The 19,434-nt window shown below is 40.5% G+C and overlaps 3 protein-coding genes and 1 non-coding gene across 4 annotated transcripts; 2 read left to right on the top strand and 2 right to left on the bottom strand.

Moving 5' to 3' along the window:
- Window positions 1-16: 16 nt before the first annotated feature.
- Window positions 17-1,792, top strand: LOC147924768 (uncharacterized). The gene has a single exon (XM_087496941.1). It carries the CDS (start codon window positions 17-19, stop codon window positions 1,790-1,792), a length of 1,776 nt encoding a protein of 591 aa, XP_087353067.1.
- A 6,470-nt stretch (window positions 1,793-8,262) lies between these two features.
- On the bottom strand, window positions 8,263-11,074 carry LOC147924767 (uncharacterized). Its single transcript, XM_087496940.1, has 4 exons — window positions 10,192-11,074; window positions 9,974-10,108; window positions 9,307-9,890; window positions 8,263-9,189 (listed from the first exon to the last, which is right to left on the bottom strand). Exons 1-4 carry the CDS (start codon window positions 11,072-11,074, stop codon window positions 8,263-8,265), a joined length of 2,529 nt encoding a protein of 842 aa, XP_087353066.1.
- Window positions 11,075-11,718: 644 nt separating this feature from the next.
- LOC104758335 (uncharacterized) lies at window positions 11,719-12,409 on the top strand. The gene is made up of 2 exons (XM_010481176.3): window positions 11,719-12,204; window positions 12,285-12,409. The coding sequence occupies exons 1-2, from the start codon at window positions 11,967-11,969 to the stop codon at window positions 12,371-12,373; spliced, it is 327 nt and encodes a 108-aa protein (XP_010479478.2). The 5' UTR covers window positions 11,719-11,966; the 3' UTR covers window positions 12,374-12,409.
- A 3,433-nt stretch (window positions 12,410-15,842) lies between these two features.
- On the bottom strand, window positions 15,843-15,914 carry TRNAD-GUC (transfer RNA aspartic acid (anticodon GUC)). Its single transcript has one exon. It is a non-coding gene; the product is annotated as a tRNA-Asp (tRNA).
- Between the last annotated feature and the right edge of the window lie 3,520 nt (window positions 15,915-19,434).

Below are 19,434 nucleotides of genomic sequence, written 5' to 3'. Positions count from 1 at the left end.
AAGCACATTTCGAGCAATGGCAGAAAGAGAAACGACGGGCAGCGACGGCTATGTGGCGGACACGCCGGACCGCATCCAGCAGGCCCAAGAGGAGCTTCCAATACCGCCGACCCGGCCCCCGACAACGCCGAACGGCTCGATCGGAGAAGGCACCAGCGCCCTCGACATAGGAGCACTAATGCGAAGCATCCTGGAAAAAATCGACGCCCAAGACAGAAAGACAGAGGAACGATTCGCCACTCTCTCTAGCGTCTGTGTAAAACTACAAGAAAATGCCGAACATCCAGACGGCACCAATAGAGCTGATCCCAATAGCGCCGACCAGAACCAGAGCAGGGAATTGGCCGAACTCAAAAGTCAAATGAAGGATGTCACAAGCAAGTTCCACCAAGCAACCAGCGCGGCACCTGATGTAGACCATATGTTGGAGCAGTCCCAAAAAACTCCATTTACTGCGCGAATCCGTCGGGTCATCGTTCGCCCCGATTGCAAAATAAAGCACCTACCTCCGTATAAGGGAGATTCGGACCCAACTCACCATTTGACATCCTTCGAGATCGCAATCCATCGTTGCGAGTTTTCCCCGGAAGAGCTAGACGCTGGAAAGTGTCAGCTGTTCATCGAAAACCTGAGCGGCGACGCCCTCGGCTGGTTCTCCTCTTTGCCGCCTGACTCAATCGACAGCTTCCGTACACTCTCGCTAACCTTCTTGAAACAATACTCGATATTAGCCGTCCCCACCGCGACAATCGCCGATCTCCACAATATCGAGCAAGGGGAACATGAGCCGTTGCGAACATTCATGGATAGGTTCAAAAAGATTGCCACACAGGTAAAAGCACCCCATAGCGTTTCGCTTGCAGCCCTTCACAAGGCCCTATGGTACGAATCAACGTTCCGAAAGGATCTCAAGTTGAACAGATTCCCAACTTTCCAAGATGCCCTCCATCGAGCGGGAGTCCACATTGAACTGGAAGAAGAAAAAGTCATCTACGACAAAAAACGTGCTTCTACCGGAATTCAAGTGCCAACCGGCAAAGCAAAAGAGGTATACCACGAACCTCGCCAACACCTCGACAAAGAGTACCTCGCGGACAGTAAGAAGCGCGGCGCAACGTACCTCGTCAATGACGCCCCGCCAACCCCCGCAGTCAGTTCGTCAGCTATAGTACCGACGACCCCACCAAAAGGGGCAAGAGAAGAGCCTGACCATAACTTGTATTGCGAGTTACATGAATACACCGGACACTCTACGCAGTCTTGCAGACACTTACAAAACGCGTTGCTGGGCAAATACCTCAACGGCGAGGTCAAAGTGGAATTACGCCAGTACAAGAGTAATGCCCCGCGAGGCCGAGGTCGAGGACGCCATGGACATCAAGGACGAGGTCCAAATAACCATTTCAACAATGGACCAGCGCCGAATAACCAGCCCGCAGCTGGCAACCAGGTGGGAGGACAAGAAAACCAACCGGCTGACGCGCCACCACCTCCAGCCCGCCGTAGAATTAATGTCATAAGAGGAAGTCTACCGTACGACCCTAACTGGCCTCGCGCCTTATATCCCGTCCACGACGTCGAGAGAGCCGAACGCGATTGGTTGCCCGGCAGAACACCTATATGCCGATCGTACTCTCCGATCATGTTCGGAGAAGAGGACACTGCCGAGCATCGGACTTCGCCCACTGGACCTGTCGTTGTTGAAATAAACATCGGCGATTGCTTAGTCCCGGATGTGTTGGTCGATACAGGAAGCTCCGTTAACGTCATCTTCCGGAGAGCACTCCCGTAGATAAAAGTCGACCTGCACTTGACCATGCCCGAAGTACAAACCTTGACTGGTTTCGATGGATGCTCTCTTACCTCTTTAGGAACGGTCATGCTCCCAATGAGGGTCGGTGGTACGGTTCACCTCTTTGACTTCGCAGTCGTCGACCGTCCAAGCGCGTATAATGCCATCCTTGGGACGCCTTGGCTCCATAAAATGAAAGCTGTGGTTTCCATCTACCATCAATGTGTCAAATTCCCAACGGAGTTCGGCACTTACACCCTCTACGCCGACCCAACAGCGACCCAATGGCCGCCCCGTCGCCGTGTTGACATGATAATGGGAGGATTGACAGCATGTAGAGATTCCGTGCGGTCAATCCGCGACTATGTAAAGGCCGGCACAGCTGCGGTCTGGCCAGTTAAAGTCCCACCCTTTGTACCTCCGATCACGTTCACAGCAAACGACTTGGCTGGAGTCAACTTCCCGCACAACGACCCTCTCGTCATCGAATTACACGTTGGAGAAAGCGAAGTAACAAGGATTATGATCGACACGGGAAGCTCCGTCAATGTAATCTTCCGGGATGTCCTCGACAAAATGGAGGTCAATAATAGAGAAATCAAACCATCGATCAGGCCACTCACCGGGTTCGACGGAAATTACATGATGACGTCCGGCACAATCAAGTTGCCAATTTACGTATCCGGCATACCCTCGTGGCACAAGTTTGTTGTGGTCGACAAGCCGGCTGTTTATAACATCATTCTTGGATCCCCCTGGATTCACGACATGCAGGCCGTCCCATCCACTTATCATCAGTGTGTGAAGTTTCCCCTGTCCGGCCAGATATTCACAATCAAGGGTAATCAATCAGACGCTAGGAACTGTTTCGTGATCGAATGCAAGTTACGGAAGGCCGCTGATTTATAGCAATCACAGCAAGCGCTGGGCGCGCCGCCAGCACCTAGCCCCGAGGAACTTCCGAGTCACCACCTGCTCGACGAGGTCAATATCGACGAGAGTGACCCAAAGCGGTGCGTTGGGATCAGTGCTGATCTCGACCCGGCAATAAGAATCGAACTGGTCCAATTCTTGAAGGACAACGCTTCCACCTTTGCCTGGTCTTTTGACGATATGGTTGGAATCAGCATGGACGTCACAAGTCATGAACTTAACGTCGATCCCACTTATAAACCCGTCAAGCAGAAGCGGCGGAAACTCGGACCCGAACGGTCTAAAGCGGTAAATGACGAGGTCAAAAAATTGTTAGATGCTGGGTCAATCATGGAGGTTAAGTATCCTGAGTGGCTAGCAAACCCGGTGGTGGTTAAAAAGAAAAATGGGAAGAACAGAGTCTGCATCGACTTCACGGATCTCAATAAAGCCTGCCCCAAGGATAGCTACCCGCTACCACATATAGAGAGGCTCGTCGAGGCCACGGCGGGCAACGCATTGCTCTCCTTCATGGATGCCTTCTCAGGATATAACCAAATCTTGATGCACACCGACGACCGCGAAAAAACCGCCTTTATCATAGATCAAGGCACGTTCTGCTACAAAGTAATACCGTTCGGTTTGAAAAACGCGGGAGCCACCTATCAACGTCTTGTCAATAAGATGTTTGCAGACCAATTAGGAATAACTATGGAGGTGTACATCGACGACATGTTAGTCAAATCCGCAAACGCAAACGATCACGTCGAGCACCTGCGAAAGTGTTTTCAAACCCTGAATAAGTATAACATGAAACTCAACCCGGCAAAATGCTCATTCGGTGTGACGTCAGGAGAATTTCTAGGGTATATCGTCACGAAAAGGGGAATAGAGGCAAACCCGAAGCAAATAAAAGCCATACTCGACATGCCCTCGCCGCGAAACAAGCGCGAAGTCCAACGCCTGACCGGCAGGATAGCAGCTTTAAACCGATTCATTTCACGGTCAACCGATAAAAGCTTGCCGTTCTACCAATTGCTGCGATCGATGAACAAAGCGTACGAATGGACCGCCGAATGCGAGCAGGCGTTCGTCGAGTTAAAAACTTATTTAACCACCCCTCCCATACTTTCAAAGCATGAGGAAGGAGAAAAGCTTTACCTATATATCGCCGTTTCGGGATCGGCAGTTAGCGGAGTATTAGTCAGAGACGACCGAGGCGAACAAAAGCCAATCTTCTACGTTAGCAAGACCCTCGACGGGGCTGAGTTGCGTTATCCGAACCTTGAAAAAATAGCATACGCCGTTGTAACTTCAGCTCGCAAGCTCAGACCCTATTTCCAATCACATACAATCGCGGTCCTGACGAACCAACCTCTGCGGCAAATTCTGCATAGCCCGGGACAATCAGGTCGCATGGCGAAGTGGGCAGTCGAATTAAGTGAGTACGATATCGAATATCTGGGCCGAACTTGCATGAAGTCTCAAGTATTGGCAGATTTCATTGTCGAGCTGCCCCAACATTTCACCTCTCCTAGCTCAAGCGAAGAGAACTGGTATTTGTACGTCGACGGAGCCTCATCGCAGCATGGTTCAGGAATTGGGATTCGCTTAACATCCCCAACCGGAGAGGTTGTTGAGCAGTCGTTCCGTCTCAACTTCAACGCAACAAACAATGAGTCAGAGTATGAAGCTTTACTTGCCGGAATGCGGCTTGCAGCAGGGATCGGCGTAAAAAGGCTTCATGCCTACTGCGATTCTCAGCTCGTCGCAAACCAATACAATGGAGAGTACGGTACCAAATGCGGCCGCATGGACGCATATTTAAAGATAGTAAAGGAGCTAGCAAAGGGTTTCGACCATTTCATGATCGACAAGATACCTCGAAGCGCCAACGCAAGCGCAGACGCCCTGGCCGTCTTAGCATCAACCTCAGACCCGGACCTACGTCGGGTAATCCCAGTCGAGAGTATCTCAGTAAGTAGCATCGACTCTGGGGCTCAAGTTAACATCATATCTGCCGACCCGGCGGAACATACCGACCTTGACGATGAGGCACAACCTAACCATGAGGCCAAGCTCGCCGCCGAACCCGCGGACTGGCGCCAAGAAATACTTCAGTACATCAGTGAAGGAGTAATCCCGGCAGATAAATGGCAGTCCCGACGCCTTAAAAAGAAGGCGGCACAGTACGTTATAGTCGAGGGACGCCTTTACCGTTGGAGCGCGGCCGGCATATTACTACATTGCATCTCGACAGAAGAAGCCCAGCGAGTAATGCAGGAAACACACGAAGGAGCCGGAGGAAAGCACTCCGGTGGACACGCCTTAGCACTAAAAATCAGGAAACATGGAATATACTGGCCGACTATGGTCAGTGACTGCGAGCAGTTCGCCGTGAAGTGTGAAAAATGTCAGAGACATGCATCCGATATACACGCCCCGGCAGAATTACTCTCAACAACAACAGCGCCGTATCCGTTTATGAGATGGGCAATGGATATCGTCGGACCACTACCCGCGTCACACGGCAAAAAGTTCCTTCTTATATTGACTGACTACTTCACCAAGTGGGTTGAGGCTGATTCCTATAAGAAAATCCAAGCGAATGAGGTCCAAAACTTTGTCTGGAAAAATATAATATGCCGACACGGATTACCCTACGAAATCGTAACAGATAACGGATCGCAGTTTATATCCAAAAAATTCGATGATTTCTGCGCAAGTTGGCGTATCCGGCTCAGTAAATCAACCCCGAGGTACCCTCAAGGCAACGGTCAGGCTGAGGCGACCAATAAGACTATCTTAAGTGGCTTAAAAAAGCGGCTCGAAGAAAAGAAAGGCCTCTGGGCCGACGAGCTAGACGGCGTGCTATGGTCCCACCGAACAACTCCGCGAAGAGCATCAGGACAAACACCATTCTCGCTAGCTTATGGCGTGGAAGCAATGGCGCCAGCCGAAGTAAGCGTCGGCAGTTTACGCCAGACCATGTTAGTCAAGAACACCGAGCTAAACGACGAAATGCTCTATGACAGCCTCGACGAGATCGAAGAACTACGAGATCGCGCCTTGCTCCAAATTCAGAATTACCAGCAGGCGGCAGCTCGTCATTATAACAAAAAGGTCAACCTGCGATCCTTTAGCGAGGGAGACCTCGTTCTACGCAAGGTGTTCGAAAACACCGCCGAGCTCAACGCTGGTAAGCTCGGCGCAAAATGGGAAGGGCCGTACCAAGTATCCAAAATTGTTCGCCCGGGAGTTTACGAACTAGTTACCATGTCCGGTGAAGCAATTCCGCGATCCTGGAATGCCGGCAACCTTAAGCGCTACTTCTATTAAGAAATTTGTGTATTACGCATATTATATTTCTATTTCCATCTAGGAGTATTCAGTATCTGTGTAACTTGAACTACGATCGGCTTGATCCTTTTTTTTAAAAAAAAAAAAAAAGGTACGTAGGCAACCTGAAAAGGCGCAGCCACAACTTATGAATGCAATTTTCTGTGAAAATCCCCGCGTTCCTTTTTATTAAGCATATTGTCTTGCAAAATTCGACAAATATCATACAGGCAACAAAGAAAACAAAAAAATACACACCCAAACAGGGTCGGCAATTTGGCCAGTCGTGACGATTAAACAAAATAATACAAAATGGCACTCCACGCGAGGTGCAGATCGTAAGCCGAGCTCCAACCATTGCTCGCAAATAAACCAAGGCCGATAAGCGAAATAAGCCGCCACCAGCGCGCAACCTCTTCGGTTCCAAGGTAGGGAATAAGCGGAGCTTTAATACGCGAATCCAACGCTTCTCGCTCCCAAAATCTGACAGTCACATCCTGCAAAAGCAGACACAAAAAAAACGGTTCCGAACAAAGACTTTCGGCTCGACACAATAAGATGAGAGACGTCTCACTGTCGAGAATAACCCAAACATAACATAAACACCCGAAAATAAAACCCGCGAGGCGGGTAAAGCGTTCAACAAAAAAAATAACACCAACCGTAATACAAAAGTTCTGAGAATAATACGTAACCCAACACACGGGTACCAAAAAAAAAAAAAAGGGGGAACGGTTCATCAACCGGTAAAGACATATAATACGCCGAGCACCCTCAGCGACTCTCACGGACTCTACGGCTGTAGGCACGAACTCGATCACGGAGCCAGAAAGGCATCACACGAAACTTCCCGAACCCAAATCGCTCCCAATCCTCTGGCCCAGCCTCCAATTTCCGCATCCCCATCTCGAGGTCCATAATCTGCTTGACCAGAAACTCATGCCGGCGACGGTAGGCCCGGTGCTGAATCTCGATCTACCAGTAACAAGAAAGAAAAAAAAAAAAAGCAAAGTAGTTAGAAGGTCGAAATTAGATAATAGAAAGCGCAACATGACGAACTAACCGTCCTAAACCAGCCAACCGCCAAACGCCTTTCGTCAGGACTCAAGGACTGAAGGAACTCCACCGGAATCTCAGCAACACCCGGCACGAAGTTCCGCGGCAGTGGCCGAAACGGTGGTGACGCCGCAGCAACGGATGGGCTTCTCCACAGAAAGAACAGATCATGAGGACCAGCTTCAACAAATCGACCCGACCCATCACTAGGCTGAGCCGGATCGACACGAACTGGCGACGGAGAACGGCCAGTTCGAGGACGACCGAAAACAATCCGTTCACTGCGATTCACCGGAACCCATTCCCCCGAGTCATCGGAGCTACTCATGATCGAAGCAGAGAAGGAGGAAGGAGAGTATGAAGCAAGGAAAGATTGTCAGGACAGAAGTGAAGCGACACGACGGTTAACTAGAAAACCGTCCACTTTACCGCATTTAATGCACCTCCCTCCCCAGCCAACCGTCGCCTCGCAATAAAAATCGCGCCACACGCAACATCCGCATGCGGTAATGATGAGAAACGCCTTGGAAAAGCAATTCACCATTTAAACCAAGCAATTAATACAGCGAAGCCGAAGGGTCCAAGAGTTGCAGCCACTTAGCGCATTAACTCCCCAGCTCGTCAAAAAAGGGGGGGACTATGGCAAATCCTAACTCTGCCTAAGTCTCGCCCCAGCTCGTCAAAAAGGGGGGACTTTGGCAAATCCTAACTTTGCCTAAGTCTCGCCTCAGCTCGTCAAAAAGGGGGGGACTATGGCAAATCTTAACTTTGCCTAAGTCTCACCCCAGCTCGTCAAAAAGGGGGGGACTATGGCAAATCCTAACTTTGCCTAAGTCTCGCCTCAGCTCGTCAAAAAGGGAGGGGACTATGGCAAATCCTAACTTTGCCTAAGTCTCGCCCCAGCTCGTCAAAAAGGGGGGGGACTATGGCAAATCCTAACTTTGCCTAAAGTCTCCCCCAGCTCGTAAAAAAAAAACACGTAATAAACCGCAAGGACAGAACGTCGCAAACTTAGAATCATTACACAAACAAAAGGGAGGGGGAATTAATACACCACCCCCAAAGTATTCAAGTCATACTAAAAAAAAAACGGAGATGCAAAATATAAATAAATCTTAAACGATAAGAGCCACAAACGGCATAGTTCCAAAGCCTCGCAGGGCTTATTCCGGCACAATTTCGCCCTCGCCTTCAGAGGCGATGACTGGAGCAGGGGCTAGTGGATCCCTCACGCCTGCATCACTGACAAGCCCAGCAATTTGAACGCTACGACCTTCAATCCCTTCGGAAATCGGAGCCACAGCAGCATCCGCCAAAGCGAGGCCAGTCACAATGTCCAGTTCCGGCGCTTCCTGTCTCACCGCCTGTGTCTCAGCATTGGGAGCCTGCTCTTCAGTGTCGGGCAGATCGGGTTCCGCAACCTCGGCAGTAGCAGACGGCATGTTCGAACCATACTCGTCAAAATCGACGATCTCATCATAGCCAGGAATACGCCGAGGATTAGCCGCAACACGCTCAGCGGTCGGAGTCACCACGTACCCATCGTTGACAAGCGGGGTGATCTCAATGCCATCCACAACATTATCCCAAAATGCCGAGCCGTCAGTGACAAATTGGACCACCTTCGTAGGAACTGGACAACCATCAGCCACAAGGTCCTCAACCTGCTTTAGGATACCATTCGCCTGAGCCTTCATCATCATTGGGTTAAAAGCCCGCCTCACTTCCCAGATATGCTGACGATTTTGGTCCGACCGTTCGCGGTAGAAATCCCTCACCTCGCGACGAATTTCCTCGGCTCTCTTCTCGACCGCAGCCTTCAGTTGATGATCATAATCTTCAGCAGCCCGTCTGACGGAAGTTTCTAAGCGTGTGATGTCGGCACAAGAACGTTCCAAGGACCCCTGCAGTTGGCGATTCTCCTCCTTCAGACGATCAAACTCCCGCCAAGCCTTAGTCGATTCAGATCGATACTTGCCGACCTGGTTCTGGCAATCCTTTAGTCCAGCCTCGGCAAAAGCAGTCTCACGTTCGGCAGCCTTCAGCCTGCACTCGTAGCGACAAACCATCGAATACACCGAGCTTGCCGACTGAGGCAAAACCAAATAAAGTTAAAAAAAAAAAAAAAAAAAAATAATAATAATAATAATAATAAAATAATAATAATAATAATATATATATATATATATAGAGAAGAGAGGATGAACCTGGAGATTATGCCGAGCCCATTCGTCGAATGCATCATCCTCCTTCAAGTCCCCCTCAGAGCGATCACCCGGCACTTTGGAGACCTCACGAATGAGAGCACCACATTCCCGTTTGTCAGAAAGGAAAGGAGTGTCCTTCGCATAGCGGAAGTTATGAAAATAGGAAGGCTGGACGCCTTTATCCTTTGGGTCTAGCGAGGAGGTCCTAGGCTTTTTAAACGCAACGACCGCATCAGAACCAGCCGAAGCCTCTTTGCGCTTGCCAGAATCCCCCGTCGGGTCAGGCAAATTTTTCGAGGAAGAGCGATCCTTTTCAACCGTGAGATCGATAGGAACGATATCCTTATCCCGCCGAGCAGCCTCACTGTTTTTCCCCTTTTCTCGCGATGCCTTGTTACCATCTGAAGATCGGCCACCCGAGGTACCCCCAACGCGAGAACCCTGAATAGATGATTGATCGGCCAGACTCTTCTTCAGCGCCAACTGCAGTTCCTTCTCTTCTGCAGCGTTCTTCTTCTTCGAGACCGGCTTGCCGGAGTATTTGGGAACACCCAGTTTCACCATCCCTGCTTGACTCACACCTCCTGTCATCGTAAACCAGGATCCTCAATAAAATATAAATGGCAAACTGGTCGAACCAAAACCGGCAAGCACAACAAAGCAATACCTTTCGATGGTTTCCTGCCCCTAGTTAGGTCTAGCTGCGGAATAGTCCTCCAGTCAAGCACCGTTTGCCTCCTTAGAAGATCACGAACCTCAAAGAAATCAGGAGTTGGCGGATCAGCAGACTTATCAACCAAATCTGAGGATCATCAAAAATAAAGACAGTTAGCAATCCAAAACGGGAGCAAAAGGAAAAGGATAAAGGATCACCCAAGAAACTACCAGGGGACAAATTCCACTCAGTCTTATAACCTATTGAAACATCCTCTACCAAGGCATCATCAATTTTAGCATATAAGTATCTGTTCAGCCAAGTATGGGTTTTTGACGGCGGATGGTCCATCAGCTTATATCCCGGCGTGGCACTAGCATACCAAATGCCGTTAAAACCCTTCTGCCTAGTAAAACGCATCATATCCTCAACAAAGAAGGCGGTCAATTTGACCCCGCATTGGCCAGCAAGGTGCTTAAGACCAATCATGTTGCGAATAGTGTGGACGGTAAGCTGCGTAATAGCAATCTGACGACGCCAACAATACTCCATCATGAAGGCTGGAATCGGAAAGCGGAGACCGCCCTTAGTAAAAAACGGTTCATATAAACTGATAAACCCATCAGGGCACTTAAATACACGCTCCTCAGAAGTCGGACATACAACAGAAACGCGCAGGGGGGAATTACAGAAGTCAATCATCGCGCAGAGAGAGTCGGCATCACAAAGTGACCTTCCCGAATCAAAAGGCGCATCCGGGTAGTCAGTCCCTTCGCCAATCTCGATCTCATCCTCGAGAGACACGTTATTGGACGAGTGGCCAGATCTGGCTTCGCCACGGGAGCAAGGCGAATCGGGATAGCCAGATCTGTCAGGACTAGAATTGCCTGCCTCAGGTTTGACTGGAGTTCCAGAAGGGGCAAGGAATCCCAGATCAACTTCGAGTGTCGGAGAGTGGCCCGACGATTCTACTTTTCTACTTCGCCTGCGAAGCCTAGATGAATATGCTGAAACTCCGGAATCGGACGAATCGGCAGCCTGCATCGACGGACCGGCCTCAGAGGAACCCGTAGGCGAACGCTCGTTCAAAAACTCCTCACAAGAACCCGACATTGAATTCGAATCGACAATTACAACAACAAACCCGATCGGGAGAAAGTATAAGCTACACTAAAAATCTAAAAGATAACTAGGGAAGAAGATAAAAAAAAAAAAAAAAAAAAAGAGAAAGGTTCCAACAAAAGAGAGAGAAGGGTTACCTCGGTTTTTGCGGCTGGAGAAGAACTGAAGAGGGCACCCCAAGAAGTCTCCTTTTATAAGCTGCGGGAAAAGAAACCCTTAAAGTAACAATGGGTGCGAAACGATGCAACCCTAGGAAACGACGTTCCAATTTCCCTCTCCACGACAGAGTATAAAAGATTGGGCCAACGTTCCGATAACGAGCCAGACTTAATATTTCCCGAACAAGCTCATTGGCTCAAGGCTGACCACAATGAACTAAGGGGGGGACAATTGTTGGATATGGGTTTCACCCAGCCTTAACAGGCTTTCCTGCAGGCCCATTATCGAAACAGTCAACCCAAAAACCCAAGAAGGCAAACCGGCTAAATCCTACTTGTCGGGCCGATCAAGCTCCTAGAAGGCCCAATTAAGACGGACAGCCCAATAAATGACGGCCCGGATAAGAACGATCGCCGACTTTACTTGAGGACAATCCCACATCGATCCCGAGGCAGAGAGGTGAAACGTCCCATCAGCTATAAATACCAGGGGATCAGCTTGCAGAGAAGGGCAAGTAACATCGGGCAAGAGTCAGGAGTAAATCCGATTCTAAGCTATAGTTCAGTTAGTCATTTTGAGAAGCACAATTCTCTGTAATTAGCCACCCGGCTTATAACGGTTATATTGTAATTCGACGATCTTTGACTATCTTAATAAAAGTCCTTTGTTTCACCCTTTCTATTATATCATCCTCGAGCTAGTAGCTATACTAGTTCAACAATTTATGAACGTGTTGTCTGCGTTGATTGTGAGTGAAGAGTTTCAAGGCATAGTTTCATCTGAAGCTGAAGACAATAAACTTTCTGGTGATGACTCACTTGGGGCTCATGTACCTTCTAAGGCTGGGTTGGACCCAAAATTTCAACCTGCAGATACTACTAATGGGTTAGAAAGCAGTGCAGACATATCAGATACAGAATTGGTAGCTGAAAATACTGGTAGAGGCACTGGCGACGATGGAGGTATACCGAGGCCTAAATTCCTTTCGATGATTTCCTTTCCATGCTTTCTTGACCTGAAACCGTAAAACCTCCTAATTCAGGATTAGCATTACTGTGGTTTGGTATTATCACGGGTATATTGGTTCTTGTTGCTATCAACATGGAAGGCTCAGGTTTCTCCAACCCGTAATATAGTGCTATACAGCGCTGGAGATTTCTGTTGCAAGTAAGTCTCTTAACTTATAATCCCAGGAGGAGAACTTGAAATTTCTGCCCCTGGTTTAACAGAAAGATTCTCTTTTTGTCAGTTGTTTTCCTTATATTAGAACGTGGAAACAACACTGATTTGTTCTTATAGTCAATAACCAACCTTGCACTTCATCCTTTCTAGAATAGTTATGCTACTATAGAAACATAGTCGTTGTAGGAAATGCTTTTACTTAATTTGTATTAAGAGATTCTATTCTGTTCTCTTTTGGCTGCTTGTAGTGTACTGACTACTGAAACTGGTTATCAAGCTTTGTATTTGATAAAATTATGTGTGATTTAAAAATGATTCAGTGGATTCCTCTACCTTAGTAACATAGTTCAGTCCAGATATTGCCATGTCGTATTTAGTCCATCGTTGATCAGCTGACCAAAGCCTCTTTATATTATGGCAGGTTTGGTTGTTATCTCTTCTCAACCTTGTATATGGCTTACAACGTGGTCTCAGTATTGCAATTAAATTATAATTATGCTGTATTATAATTAGCCATTAGAAAAAGAACACTTATTAGAGGCAGGAAGGTTCAGATCAAATGTCCAAGTCTTTACTGTCGTTTTACAGTTTACACTTATACACTTTTTTTTTTTTTTTGTCAAATCACACTTATACACATGTATAAAATCATATAACTAAGGTTTCACTCTCTGCTTGTTGGTCTATTTAGCATTTAATGTTTTAAAAAGTAATACTTATTTTTAATTAAATAAAAATGTAATAATGTACATTAATCTATACTTTAAATCTACATTTTACTATTAAATTCATTGAAATTACATAAATTATGAATTGACTATTTTTCATTCATTTTTATTCAAAAACACTAATAAATTATAATTATAACTCCTCTAATTATATTATTTTAGAAATATAACTCTCATCCCTTAAAATCCTATAAATAATCATTCTCACATCATCATCCATATCTCAAATTCTGAATTTATTTATGTTCTTGCATGGGTTCAAAACTCATGGTAAGAGTGTAATTATATATTTGGTTAGATTTATCTTATATTTTGTTCAGTTTTATTTCTTTGTTTTTATTTATTTCTTCCTTACTTCTTTGTCTTCTTATTATTTTAATTTTCAATTACATATGTATAATAAAATCTTGGTGACTGTAAAAAATAATTATCAACGTAGCTTCAACAATACTAATTTCAATCAAAGCCCAATGAGGAAATCAAGCTAAAGAAATCATCTTCATTCATGTATATTTATTTTATTTTGAAGAGTATGCAATGTTTTAACAAAATAAACTATTATAATAGAATTATTAAATCAAAATTTTTAACTCTCTCTTACCTCCAAAAATTTTGTAATACATTTTTTTGGTATACTCATTAATTATATTTAGTTCTTGTGATCCAAAATATAATATATAAAGATCATTATAATGTTTATTTTATTCAAAACTTTGTAATTAAATCATTTTCTATGTAAAAAAACAATTTGATATTCCATTTCCAAAATTAAACTACAAAGAGGAAATCATTATAATTTAACCTAGAAATATAGCTTAAATTAAGGTGAATATAAAAGAGATTAAAAATTAAATTAATCTTTGGGATTTCTTTTTTTTTTTGCATTTCATATGGTTTTATAGGGAATACATTTAATTGATACTTAAAAATAATTTTGAAATTTAATGATTAGAATTTTAAGGTAAATTTTGAATATCATAGTAAATTTTTATTTTTATCATTAACAATATTTTTTTAAATAAGTGTTATATTTTGTTATTGTATGATTTGAAAAAATAAAGTGTATTATTGACATTAAGGAAATTTGTTTGTTATATATGTATTTTTAAGGATAATTTCAAAAATACATTTTTTTCAATACCACTTTTCAGAAATACCATTTTGAAAACTTTATTAAAAAATCTTCTCATAAAATTCTCATAGTTTTATAATTATTACATAAACTAAAATGAATTAACATAACTAATACAACAACCTGAGTAAGGTTCTAAATCCAAATTTTCATTATGCGCTTGCACATTTTCAAAGCGGAATTGCAACTTTTTAAGCATGTAATCAAAAACAAATGACAAATCCAGTAGTGAGGTAGAAAGAAATACTTGTTCGCTATCAATTGAAAGTCCAGTGATATATAAAACGTCTTCGAGGCCAAAATCAACCTTAAAAACTCATTACTTTCCCCAAAGCAAAAAGCTTTATGTTTCAAATCATAGAAGTGTGCTAGTCCTAAATTTGTAAACCAAATTTCACAAAAATCGAATAGAAAACCAAACAGAATTAAAATTGGTTTTGAGTTCAACAAGAACCAAAGTGTCCGACCTCTGCACAAAACAAAAACAAAAATTCGATTTTTGCAGATTAATATGATCAAGTGAAGAAAGCACGGGTTAAAATGAGTTGTCTCCGTTATTTTATTAATGTTGGGGCTTTTAGTTCTTGTCTTAATCTATTATAAAAACTGAAAACCAATATTTTTTTTTTTTGACCTCGCTGAAAACCAATATATATATATATATATATATATATATATATATATATATATATATATATATATATATATCAAATTTTACTATGTTTTGAAAAATTTGGGTTTTGGAAGGATAAGATTTTCCTGATCCTGTGGTTGTGAGAATCTCTATAAATCCTCTGTAAAGATATGGTCCCATCAAAAATATAAATTAATAATTATATAAAGTTATCAAAATATATGTATATATTTACCCACTAATTTTTATTAAAGTTCATTTCTAATATTTTTACTATATAAAAAACTTTGAGTATTCTCTTTAAAATATGATAATTTTTATTTTCATTCTATAAAAAGATTAGTTATATTAATTCAATTTTATTTTTAAACTTTTCTTTTGAAAAAATTTACCAAATTAGGAAAGTCTCTCTATGAATTAATATTTATTGACAAATTAAAACCTCTTTAAATTAAGAAATTTTTATGGTCCCAACTTTATTAATTTATAGAGGTTTTATTGTATTCCATTATAGAATGTTTGATAAATGATAACCCATTTGCGTGAATTGAACTAGGATAGAGAAACTCGTTAAACATACATGAGAAATGTCGTTTTTGCTTTATGTGTTCCAAGTTCCAAACATAAATTTATGGTCCATGTTAGGGTTTCGTAACTACCTAGCTCTTGAACATAGGTATAGACCAGACGAGCCCCATGTCTTTTTAGTGTTCATCCACGAAAGAGCTAGTGACCGTAGTGTTGTGATTGTGAAGCAATCTTATTTGAATTGAATCTTCTATGTTTTTTAATGCATAAAAAAATGCATTTCCAGTTTTGTGTGAGCAAAACTCAAGTATTTATGTTGACCCAAAAAACACACCCAACATGAAAGGGAACGAGAAAGTTTGAACAACGCGTTTTGGTGATGATAAAAAAGGTGTACGCCGTTGCCGGGGATCGAACCCGGGTCACCCGCGTGACAGGCGGGAATACTTACCACTATACTACAACGACTTTTGATGTTCATTTATTCCTTCTTTAAAATATGTATTATTATTTACGTATGTCCTTAGCTTGGATCATACTGTATAACTCACTAGCACAAGTCAAAGTCTTTTCTATTGAGAAAACAAAGAAAGCCATGTGCATAAACAATCATGTCAACCAAGTCATAACCAATTTATGTTTTCTTTTTTTCGATCGACTTATGGATTATTAAAGTTTCCACCAATAGAAGAAGTCAACAAGGTTACAAAGTCACTCTTATTTTATTTATCTTTTATTTTTAATTTTGTGATACAAGTAAATAAAACTCTCTTTGAGATTTATTTCATCTGAGTAGATACTGCAAATGTGATCTTGTTCCATAAATTCATTTTTATGAAGGAGCAACAAATTTTGTGGAGATACATACAACTACAGGGAGTCTACACAAGGTACACATCTTAGGTCCTCACTATTGGGAAATATCAAAAGTAAGGAGCAGTCTAATATCATTTTAACTAGGTGTTTCCCCACGCAACGCGTGAATTGTGGTTTAGTTGGCACTTTCTTGTTTTTTTTGGCCTTTTTCGTTTTCTCTTTTGTATTATTTCGTTTTAATTAGGCATATACGGGCTTTGCCGTCACTTTTATTTATACACTATATGTTTATACCATTTCGTTCAGATGTGTATAATTGTGGCGTTTATTTTTTATGAATTATGAAGATGTTGTTTCTTGCTTTTGAGGATCCAATCTTATCATTGACTGATATTGTTTCCAATACATTTATTGTATTATAGATTTTCTAATTAACTGCTTATGTAAACTCTTCATACGTTGATGTTGCAATAATAAGTTATTTTTTAAAAATATCTTCTGTGTAATTGATTATGTTTGGATGCCCATGTTTTGGTCTAATATCAATAAGATCGTTTCTGTTTTTCTTTAGTTGGCTTTGAAATCAATATTGAGTTAAGCAAATACTGGGTGAAATTATGGTGTTAATAAGTAATATAAATTATTATGTATATATTGTATATATGTGACTATAAATTTAGCTAACTAAAAAATTATGTAATATTTAAATACAATCTTGAACATATATATATATATATATATATATTTTATTTGTGGGAGGAATGTATGAAATTATTGGATAGAAGTTATTTTTGAGTTAAATGACCTTTAATTTCTTTAAAGTGAGTTAAATATTAATAAATTTTTATATGTGTCTTGACTTTTTTAAAAAGGAATACCAAGTGTTTCCTTCCAAATTTGAAGTGATATAGTATTTTAGTTTTCTTATATGATTTTATGAACTTCAATGTAAAAGTTTTTCAAAGTAATAAGTACACTCACTGATTGAATTATAAAATTTGGAGAAATGTTTATTTCGTTTAATCATCTGCTCTTTTAAATAAATTAAATAAGTATGTTGTTATTCCTACAAATAGGACAACATATATTATAGTTTAACCATGGAATTAAGCAATGGAAATGGAACTTGTGATTGCAAGACAAAATACTTATATGTTACACATTGATCGTTTAAAAATGAATAGGAACATCTAATTCTCAAATAAAGTTGATTGTTTTGTTAAAACCAACATATGTGAATTTAAATTTAGCTATGCAAATTTAAAAAATAAATATGAATAGATTAGAAAGGCAAGAAATATAAAAGAAATATTTTTTTATATAAATAAAATAAAAATTGAAAACAATGTTAAATATATATATTACTTTTTACATTAAAATATAGAATCAAACTCTTACAAGTTACAACACATATGAGATATAACAACATTTGATATTGGTAGGAGAGGAGGAGAGAATGTTTACTATAAGATGGTAATCCAAATTAGATAATAGAGATGAATCTTTAAAAAATAGAACAATGTAATATCTATATATATATATAATACTTTCTAAATTAAAATATAGAATCAAACTTTTACAACACATATGAGATATAACAACATTTAATATTGGTGGGAGAGGAAGAGATAATGATTACTTATAAGATAATAATCCAAATTAGATAAAGGAGATAAATCTTGTAAAATAAGAACAATGTAAAATATATATCATGTAGTCTCTAAAATTAAAATTTAGCATTAACAATTTACAATGATATTTCATTTTTTTGTTTTACAACCCATACAACAAAAATAAGAAATCAAAAATAACAAAAAAACGAAAAATGATTTGAGGTATTGTAGAAGAAAATGAGAGAATGTGAAAATGAGATAGTAAAAGAATGTCAATATGAGAGAATGATAGATTGAGAGAATGCTTATTTATATGATAATTAATGATGGAAGTTACATTTAGAACGATGGAGTTACAATAGTAATTTATTGTGTTTGAATAAAATTGAGTGGTAGAATATGATTAATGCATAATTTATTTTATTTTCAGTTATAATTTTATTTTAGTGTGTGAGTTAAATGTATTGTGTTTATTGGATCTTAAATATTGTTTAAAGCAATTAGAAAGAAAATAAAAAAATAAAAAAATTAGAAAACATTAAATGAAAATCAACCAATAAGGAGAGACCAAAACCTTACTTTTATATATATGATATATTGCTTTAAACTTTGAAATGAGAAATATATTATAAACAATAATTTTACATGAGAAATATATTAATTTAACCAACCAAAATATGAATATAAGTTTAGCCAACCAAAATAAATAAAAAATATTTAAATTTAACCAAAAATAATTTCTCTTGAAAGATAATAAGTTAGTAGGAAGAATGAATTAATGTACAATTATTGGATAGGAGTTACATTTAAGTTAAATGGAGTTACATGTCTTTAATTATAAATAAATATTTTAATTTTTTATAACCTAAAATAAAAGGAATACCAAGTGGCTGAATCAAAATTCACATGATTTGGTTGTTTGTTGATATAAACTCAACACTTACACATAATATTTCAAAATAAAAAATATTATTTTTTAAGTGACAAACTAAATTAGTTTTCTTATAAAATTATATGAATTCTTCAATCTCAATAATTTTTAAAATCCCAAGAATAACTTATACTCCCTCTGTCTCACAAAGATTGAAGTTTTAGAGAATTTTCTTTGTCCCAACAAGATTGATGTTTTGAATGTTTTTAATAAATTTTTGTTTTAATGATTACTGATGCTGTAGAGTGTATGAAGTGTAAAAGTGGGAAGGTGGGAAAGTGAAAAAGTATTAGAAAAATAAATCATATATTCGCTCTGTCTTAATATGTGTGTAAAATCCTAAACTTCAATCTTTGTGAGACAGAGGGAGTATTTTTTTTGGTTTTCACTCATCAACTTAATTTATAGTGCTAGATTTCATACTAATGGTTTCATTTTTAGAGAATTTAGTGAAATGATATTTTTAAAATTATACTTTATTTTTATATTTAAGTTCCAGTTGAATATGTTTTGTTTTTTGGATCATTTTTTATTTTGATTAAAGACACAAAAAACCAATTGTTTAATTATGTTCTTTTTGTTTTCAAAAACCTCAAATCATAAATATATATATATATATATATATATA

The sequence above is a fragment of the Camelina sativa genome, chromosome 17, assembly GCF_030686135.1.
Source record: "Camelina sativa cultivar CO46 ecotype springtype chromosome 17, ASM3068613v1".
Classification (NCBI taxonomy): Eukaryota; Viridiplantae; Streptophyta; class Magnoliopsida; order Brassicales; family Brassicaceae; genus Camelina; species Camelina sativa.
The sequence above is the reverse complement of the archived record's forward strand: the minus strand, read 5'-3'. Positions and strand labels throughout refer to the sequence as shown.